The 9776-nt window shown below is 38.3% G+C and overlaps 2 protein-coding genes across 2 annotated transcripts in view; both read right to left on the bottom strand.

Annotated features, from left to right (window-relative positions):
• LOC135214550 (uncharacterized) overlaps positions 1–9675 on the bottom strand; it is a gene marked incomplete in the record, with an annotated part of 215355 nt that extends 205680 nt beyond the window's left edge. The window contains 1 exon segment of the mRNA XM_064248922.1: positions 9279–9675.
• On the bottom strand, positions 1411–9414 carry LOC135214563 (zinc finger protein 277-like). Its single transcript, XM_064248928.1, has 2 exons — positions 9277–9414; positions 1411–3780 (listed from the first exon to the last, which is right to left on the bottom strand). Exon 2 carries the CDS (start codon positions 3517–3519, stop codon positions 1729–1731), a length of 1791 nt encoding a protein of 596 aa, XP_064104998.1. The 5' UTR covers positions 3520–3780; positions 9277–9414; the 3' UTR covers positions 1411–1728.
• Positions 9676–9776: the final 101 nt, after the last annotated feature.

The following is a 9776-nucleotide window of genomic DNA, read 5'->3' as shown; positions in this document are numbered from 1 at the left end:
CATTCTTTCCCTTCCAGCACCAGGATAGCTTCGATGGCTTCTAAGCCTTATATGGGTCTTTCCTCTGAGAACACTTTCAGACTATTTTTCCTATTATATTTCATCAAGTCTTCACATTATGATGCCATCATCCAGCAACCCTACTTCCACTACAGTAAATGAAATTTTCAATAATCATCAGTTTTGCATTAATTTCGCCGCCATGATTGTTCATACATAGAAGCTCAACCAGTTTCTGAGTTCTCTACCAATACCATGACGAAGATGTCAAATGGTAGTAAAAAGGGGTATTTTTGTTGGTGAGGGATATTTACATTAAGAAGTAACAATGTCTTCATTCAAATGAATCACAGTGAAACTCAAACGTCAGGATTGCTACCCAAATGGTTATATGTAATTCATCACAGGACAAACAACTGATCAGATATGAAGGTGTTTAGGGGCTGGAGAAAGCAAGGATAAGTATGAGTTGAAGTATAAGATTATCTAAAAGCAAGCATCAACAGCACAGCTACCTATTTCTTAACATCAAGGCTGAAAGCTTATAGTAATTCTAGTAATTACCTGTATGATTAGATGCTTATTACAGCATAGTCAACTCGGTACACTAGTATAAAATCATCAAATGCTACCGTCCACGGAGAGGCAGCACTTACTGCCCAAGGTCAATGGGTAATAATTCTCAGGAAACACAAATTTAATATAGGTTTATATTCCTTTGAAAAGATTTGTGACAGATAATTATTGCTGAACTAGTAAAACCTCTTAACTGCCGGGAAAGCCTACATGACTACTGTCTTTTAGTAGCTGTTTGTCATAATCTTAGCTGGCTAAATAGCCATGATCACCCAAATTTCAAGTCGCTCTAATACGTTTATACTTATTTGAAAAAACAAATATTTTCATATAGCCTACATCAGTTCCCACTCTTACCTGCCATTTTGTTTATCAGGTGACCATCAGGCATACCACGTCTGAGAACAGTATCAGCAACGCTAACACTGATGTCAGCACTCTTTGTCAAAGTGATGACCACAGTTCAACACCTTTGAGGGTTACACATGGTTAATTGTTAATTGAAATCATGCAACCACCCCATGGGGTACTGCCATTACCAAAGCCCTAAAGATGATCTCAACTTGTCCATTCTCATCTGTAATCCTTTACAAAAGTATTTTCATAATCAAAAGGAAGTGGATCTAGACAAGTTAAATTAAATACGATGGGAAACATTATTCCTGTTAAACACACCAAGGATACAAAAGATATATTTCAAGATGTAAGATTTTAAATGGTTGCATGGATAATACAATACCAAGTCCCATGAGGGTGGTCATTATGAATAATATATTATTTATTATATTAAAGATTTAATCACAAGTTCTTAAGATAGGAAAACATTGTACATATCTTAGGTAATCTACCTAGAAATAAAGTATAGATGCTCTGAATTGTTACATTCTCTTTGCATTATTCCTTCCTTCACATTCTTGCTTTTCTTTTGTCTATATTCCTTGCACAACAGCAATGAGGGTACAACATTTCATTGCATCACTCACCAGCATTCATTACAACAAAAAACCAAAGTACATGTACATACTGTAATTCAGGAAATAAAATAAAAGATAATTTGGCAAAATATCTTTAATGTTTGAGAAGGTGCAGTAAAAGCTGGGTAAAAATTCTACTACGAATCTTAATATGAAAATAACACCTTACAAACATATGCTAATCAAACTGCACAATATGACATGCCATATTTTCCAGCAATTCTTGGCGCAATCTTCTGTCATTTAAAATTGATGGAGGTACATGTATGTCCTCACTGAAAACATTGTCCACTGAACAGGCCTGGGGATTGTCTGCAGTTTCTTCATCAGAATCTCCAGCTTCCCTAATTTTTTGCAACAAAATGTCACCTTCAAATACAGGCTGTAACCATCTTGCATCTTCGAACATGTGCAAGTCTGGAAGAACATTGTGTCCCTCTAGTGCTCTGTGTTCTTCCATTGAAATCATACCATCAAACACTTTTCCACAATAGTAGCACTCACTTCTAGCAGTTCTCCATCGAATGTAATTGATAAGTTTTACCTGATTATAAAAAGGCTGGCCATTAACAACTTCCATAAAGTCAAAGCAATGCAGAACACGCATATGATTATAAATCAACGTGTGAGGATACTCCCCTACTGCCGAGTAACGACAAAACAAGCACATTGCAACAGCATCCATATCATTGGCGCCAGTTATTTCTTCTCTCAATTTATCATCCTCTAAAACAGAGTTACTGAACAACACTACATCTTCAGGAACAATAGCTTTCCCATCATCAGAAAAAGAAGAGTCACTGATTTCAGTATCTTCTAAATGATACAGCAACCCATCATTTTCAAGCACAGGGATAAGATATTGAGAATGGTCCCACATAGATGTAGGAGGCAATTTGCAGTGATTGGCCTCACTCATGTGTTTCAGAAGTGCATCACGAGAGGAAAACTTCAAAGGACATGTTAAACAAAGACATTCACTCATAAAACATCTTATGCAATTTATCACTTTAACCCGTTCATAGAATTTAAAACCTTTTGTAACACTTTCAAAGTCGAATTTGTGGTACGCTACCATATGATTGAAAAGACCTCCTGGAACTTTGCTTGTTGTAAAATCACAGAAGAGGCAAGTAGTGGGAGGTACATGGTCCTCCTGCCAGTCAGTCCATAGAGGATCTCCATAACCCTGACCTCTCTCTTCTTCATGTAAACTGTCTATGTCACTCTCTAAAGTACGATCATGTTTAGCTAATTCCCAAGGTGTTCCTGGTTTTAAATAATTCAAGAGATAAAATCTATCATACAATTTGTTTTTAGGATTAAGACATCGATGCTGTTTCTTTCGCATGTGCACTCTCATGACTACATGTGTTTTGAAAGTATTTTCACAAAACAGGCACTGTAACTTTCTTAACTTTTCCTCCATAACATCAAGTAACCGAGCCCCAAAGACAATGTCATCTGGTTTACCGACTGAAAATCCATGGCTAAAAGTAAGATGCTGAAAGCAATTAGCCACACCACCTGTTATGGTTTCACTGCAATAAATGCACTTACGTGAGAAAGTTGTATCCCGCATTTCTTTTTCCTTCATCTTTAAAACATATTTAAGCTTCAATTTACTCAAAGTTGACCTTATCTCTTTATCTTCAGGAAGTTTACTACATAAAAGATAGTAAGTTTCAGATGGAAATTTAGCTCCTGGCTCAGTATTGGTGTTAAAAATAACACAATAATCTTTCAAGTTTACATACTGCAGTTTTCCCCAATATGATACGTACTGTCTGAGATCAGCAATTGCTTCAACTTCTCCAATGACAAACTTGTGAACTGTAAGAAGGTGTTGCAAAAGTGGCTGCTCATCTTCAGTTATATTGAACTGATCATTACAGAAAATACAAGTGACAGGGTCCTCAGAATCAAAATTTAAGTCCAAAGTGGCAAAGTCAGACCCATATGCATCCATGATGATTAAAGCCACTCAAGACCAACTTTAAAGAATAAAGCATACTACAATAAATGATCAGAACTATGATATACCGTACCCTTAAATGACTACAGCACCTACAAAGCAAACTGTTTTCTTCACAAACTTGAAAATCTAGGTTGGTTATTCTTTTAAGTATAAAAATGCTGCTCACACTGAGCTACGTCTTGAGTTCCCAATGATGATTTAAAACTTGTCCGCCATGTCAAAATGGGGTCCACACATACTGTCCGGCAGTACCTGCAGACCAAAATGGCTAGAATTAGAAACTATCTCAATTTAAATAAACTTAGTAAGTATCAAATGACTGCACTAGAATATGTCTTCTTTGACTGGAATATTAAAACTTCTCTCAAGGAGAATTTACTATCTGGAAAGTCTTATAATTTAAAAGAGAGAAAGGAAATTAGCAAATGAGGTTTGAGATTTAATAGTGGAGAAACTGGATGGGGTCTCAGAATGTATGAGTAGGTGTGAACATAATAAACAGCTGGACAAATAGACGTATATACTATAATTATGTACATGTATTACAGCCAAGCACCACCAAGGCAGTTCCAGCCATTCAGCACTTACTTTTTGTTATTTTCTTCCAGGCTGAGTATTACCTACTTTGACTTGAAAGAAATAGTTAGCTGAAAGGTCTGGATGAATAATGGCAACTCGCCCCATAAATTGGTCATAAATAGTACTGAGGATTCAATGCTTCCAAGCAGTCACATAGCTTTTAAACATCAAGCAATAGTCTCATGATGCTACTTGGTTCCAGATGTTTCACAGATGGAGAATTCAGGGCAAACTAGGGTATCAATGGTTTAATGCATTCAGCAAAAACAAACTGAGTAGGTGACGAGAGGGTTTTTTCTCTATGAATCTTGAAAGTTCTGCATTGACCATTTTCTCCATGATCCTGCACAATCTAGGTGGCCAATGATAAAGGGCATACCCTGTCATTATTTGTAAAAGTTATAACAGAGTAGCTTCCACACTGCAGTGAAGTTATGATAATTTCTAATTCTACTGATAATTTTTATTTAACATATCAATATTTCTAGAACATACCGTACTTAATTACTGCATACAGTATGGCAGCAGGTTCAGGGGCTATATCAATAAAGTTGTCAAAGCTACATCAAACTCCCATAAGAGGGTGAAGGATAAAACTCCAAGTCAGTTTTTTTAGGTTTACGCTTTCCCACGCCCTCATTCTGCAGGCATAGCCACCCAGAAGGCTTAGTTACAGTTCCCTTTGAAGTCCCCAGGGATTTAAAGGCGACAACACACTATGTTAAGTTCTCCCAACCTGTCTGAATATCTTATCTCTGCTGCTGCTGTCTCAACCATGGTCTTCAAAAAGAGTAATGAGGTATCCAACAACAATTTAATCATTAGTTCAATGCTACTCTCACTACTTGTTTGAATCATATCTTGCCAAGACGAAGTTCACCTGAAGCAAAAACTAATCACAAATAATCAGAGCCTTTGTCCAAAAACTAAACGGTTGCCCATTAGTATAGTCTAAGCTGCTTGAATGGTAATTCTAGGCAAGCTGCCACAAATACAGCAGAAAAATAAAAAGAAACTGAAGGACCAGGTTAGGTACCCAGCACAGGAGCATTCATATAATTGATGGTGGCCATGATACATGACAAGGGTTATGCAAGCCAACCAAATATCACCTACAAGTGACCTATCCAGGATTTACCCAAGGACCTACGGAACCAGTTCTGAAATACTAGGATGATTATAAATAATGAGATGCACTGCACTGTTTCCTAGCCAAACCTCCCAAGATAAATGGCTAGTACAGATAAGTCTGAGGCAAGAACTTCCTTAAGGGTTCAAGACAAGTGCCTTAAACAAGTCCCAGCTACAGACTTACCATCAGAATTAGACAAAAAATACCACACAAAATAACCTTACTGCATTTGTGCCATGCCAGAGGAGCAGAGCTAGCCAGGCACTCACCCTTCCACCTAAACAAGGTAAGCATGGGATGCATACTGACTGTCCAACATAGACACACACCAAGCAGTGCAGGGGTCTCTGTAGCACTGAGCAGTGTGCAGGCCAGGGAAAGCATTAGGTTGCAAACTTTCTAACTGACTGGGCTGGTGCTATTCACAGGAGTAAAGCCACTCCCATGATGGCCTGGGGACCATGGTAGCCTGAGGGGGCTACAATGGCCAGAGTTCCCGGAAAGTGTGGGCTTATCCTTATGTGCTTCCTAAGAAATGCATGCAAGGGAGAGGCATACAAAGGTGAAAGGAAACAACACGAGTTCCACACAGGTCAAAACATGGGTAAGAGCCATGTAACAGAGATCAATCACAAGGGGATTTATGAAACATAGTCAACCACACCACAAACAAAAACCTTTCACACAATCACACCTAGTGTGATAACTTTTTAAGAGATGAATTTCAGGAAACATCGTTTCAAGCACAATCAAAATACAAATGATAAAAAACAAGACACAACTGTTTGCCACCCATACAACTCTTGAGAATTCAGCTTTCAACTGCAGCCATGGCGGGAGATGCAGACCACAGCTACTCAGTACAGTGTAGTACATCTGCTAGTGTACAACCTTGTTACTAAGCACCAACAACCAGACTAGATTTCATATTCTAGTAGGTTTTGTTTGTTTGTATGGTATTATTACGTTGCATGGAACCAGTGGTTATTCAGCAATGGGACCAACAGCTTTACGTGACTTCTGAACCACGTCGAGAGGAACCTTTATCACCAGAAATACACATCTCTGACTCCTCAATGGAATGTCCGAGAATCAAACTTGCGGCCAAGGTGGCAGGCCGAGACCATACCGATCACGCCACTGAGGTGCTCCATATTCTAGTAGGAACAAATGTTCTGCCCAGTGATTTCCTTATTCTTCTGTATTTTAATTTTTCTATTCACCCATAGATTTAAATTAAAAAAAAAAAAAAAAAAAAAAAAAAAAAAAAAAAAAAAAAAATTATGCCTTTAATGCAATTTCCGCAATTACACCACTGTGTCTGTAGCAATATAAGAGGCCACTAATTATAGGGACTAAAAATGGTTGCTTTATTCCTTGGAATTTTTATTTCAGCTTGTCATATTCCTCATCCATTTCCTCTAGAAACATGCTATAAAACCTTACCTTAGTTCTAACACTACAAAAGTTGCTAAAATAAGAAGCTTACTTATTCACATACGTATTAAAGTCATTATGTTCAGTAACAACAGACTAGAATTTTGCCTTTGCAGGGTGCTGCCAAAACAAAGATAGGCTCAGATGCTTATATATTTTATTTCACTGGGTGTCATGAAAAAATGTGTACGCCATTTTCTCTCAACTTGAATCTGCTGCTGTCTCGAATCTGATGTCAAGAAGTAAGCAGGAGGCATGGATAAATGCTTCTTTCTCATTTGTGAATGTTTTTGAGTCTGCTTTTGACAGAGTTGTGAGAACCTTTTCACTGTTATGTATTTTGTACTTGAACTGTTACTTTGACTAATGATTCTGTGGTAGTACTTGAATTTGGAAAATGCCTAACTGGCTATCACAGGTAGCGTCACCTGCTAAAGGACTCGTTTTTCAATTCATAAGGGTGATGTAGGTAAGATGTGTTTTGTTTTTACTTTCTTGTGTTCGCAGTCAGACCAACTCAGCATGCATTTAACTTGTGTTATCAGTGTAACATTTCATAATGTTCTGCTAATCGCATGCATTAACTAAGCAGTGTTGAAATGAGTATCGTTCCCCAACTCGTGTCGTCTTTCTTTTTGTGATTTATCAATCATTCAGTGATTATTGAAACTGAACTGGTTACGGATCATTTAATTAAGGATCACGTGGTCGTTAACTGAGATCCAGTATAGTTTAATTGTTAATTAATCCCATTCACCGAAACTCGGCGATTTACGGCGCTTATGATGCCACGTTTCAGTTAATGGCGCTTCTGTTAGGTATGTTATGGCACCATAACTATTATTGGCACCTTATGGCGCCGATAACAGAAACTCAGCCCATTATGGTGCCATAAATCGCCGATTTTATGGTGCTAGACAAGCGTGATACCGGATTGCCATTAACGGAGTTTGCCAAAAAAACGGGGACTGCCTCTAATAAAATACTTAAATCCCCTATGCATATTATTTCAAAGCAGCTGTGACATCTTGGTACATAGGATCGCAAGTATCATTTATAGCAAGGCACTCTCAAACTAAATTAATCGGGACATCTGTAGCATGGCCCTTATGTCTACTTGGACTTGCAGTGACTGGTGGAAATTCTGGCTCAGCTGTATCAATGACATGAAAAAATACAGTTTAGAGTAACTCTTTCAAGTACAGTTTAATTGTAGGCAATCAAGTCAAGAAAAATTGTACTGCAAAGCATAGGCTCCCCAAGTCCCAAAATGAGACACCTGACTAATTAGGTCTTAGGATTAGCCTAGGTTAGGAAGGGGAGGGCAGGGTTCTCCATTTTTCTTACTGTGGGGATGCTAAACCTCATAAAGAGAACAAATAGTAGTAAGCAAGATACATAAATAAATATTAGTATTTCTCATTTCTGGCCACCTCAGTCAGGTTAGGTAGCGGGTTCAGGATAACAAAACCGGCCCAAAGGTCATGTAGGACATTGTCTCTGAAAGGTAAATTATGTTCATGTACAGTTCCCTTACACTTTGGTTAGGTAGCCATGAGTGACACCATGGTAGGGGGTTGGGATTACCTTACTGACGTCCGCCCAAGAGGCAATAGCCTAGCCTGGTGGAGGACTGAAACTGCTAACTTTTCAACGTTTAGCCCAAGGCAACAAGAAGCCTCATATTATTTACGTATCATCACCTTTACCTGTAAGCTTAGGGTAAAAAACCGCATGGTACAGGGGTGGACCATGTACGATCAATGCGTAAAACCCCAAGAAAAGTACATTATAACGCGTCCTGACACTGGAGTAGAGGTCTTTAGCTCCGTTTCTCACCAACAAGAAGTCGCGTCTGATGCCCATCTCCGATGTCAGGACGCGTTATAATGTACTTTTTTGGGGGTTGTACACATTGATCGTACATGGTCCACCCCTGTACCATGCGGATTTTTATCCTACTTCTCTCTCTCTCTCTCCGCAGGGTGATTTTCCTTTGGGAACATTACCTAAGGTTTTGTAATCTACCTATTACCAAGGCTAACCTTGTCCATACCTAAGGACTTTCAGCTGAAGATTAAGAAAGAAAGAATCCCCATTCTGGTAGCCTAGGAGGTGGAAAGCTAGGTATTGTAAGTTAGGCTGGGTAAGATTGGGTACCTATGATAGGCTACATCCTCATACTGTTCCGGAGTACCTAGGTACTACCTACCTACTACCTAAGTAGGTATACCTACTAGTAGGTACTACTACCATACTAGGTACCTACCTAAGCTAGGTAGCCTATACCTAGCTAGTAGGTAGCCTAGCCTATATAGGTAGTAGGTAGTAGTAGTACTAGCCTACTCTGATCTACCGTCAAATGGCCAAGATGACAGCAAAAACAAGTTTCGGCCTTATCTTAAAGCTGCTTAAAATACTAAAAATATTCTAATTAGTAGGCACAGTAAGATTCGCCCAAAATAAAAACACCACGGTGCTATACCTAGTAGTAGGTACTTATAGCTATTAGGTAGTAGTAGTAGTAGTACCTAGCTAGCTCCCACCAGTGCATAACCTTATTCTAAAAAAAGAAAAACAAACAAACTGGAAAGCCTTACCGTATTTATTTCACTGCTGCACTTAGGCCTTTGTCATATTTATCCCAAAATCCAATAAATAGGAAGGTTCAGTGGCTAACATGTCTGTATTTTGTGGATAATAGGTAGTATCCTTCCAAATACTCCGACCACACGTCTCGGTTAATGGTTCCTAACAAACGTGATTCTAATCTAAACACAGTTGCGGGCACAGGGCGCTAACCGTATTTATATGCAGCATTATTTTAAAACTTAAAATGGATTTAGTCAACTTATCTAATGTTTATTTCGCTTCTAGTGTTTTCATCTTAATGTCGAATTTATAGTTACTTTAGAACTTAAATAATTTTATGGCTAATTTCGCTTTTTACCGTTACTTAGGTAGCAATTTGATTATCTTGCTTTTCACCTTCACCTATAATGCCAAGTCTCTCTCTAACTTGAACAACCAAAATGATTCCTTATACTAATTTCTATTCTTGTGCATTCTCCCAGTTTTCTTTAAGAGATTTAAGGTATCT

This window comes from Macrobrachium nipponense, chromosome 19, assembly GCF_015104395.2.
Source record: "Macrobrachium nipponense isolate FS-2020 chromosome 19, ASM1510439v2, whole genome shotgun sequence".
In the NCBI taxonomy this organism is placed as follows: Eukaryota; Metazoa; Arthropoda; class Malacostraca; order Decapoda; family Palaemonidae; genus Macrobrachium; species Macrobrachium nipponense.
Note: the sequence above shows the minus strand (reverse complement) of the source record. Positions and strands in the feature narration are given on the sequence as shown.

Coding starts and splice junctions, on each gene's coding strand:
- LOC135214563 (XM_064248928.1), bottom strand. CDS start 3,519: ATGGATGCATATGGGTCTGACTTTGCCACTTTGGACTTAAATTTTGAT.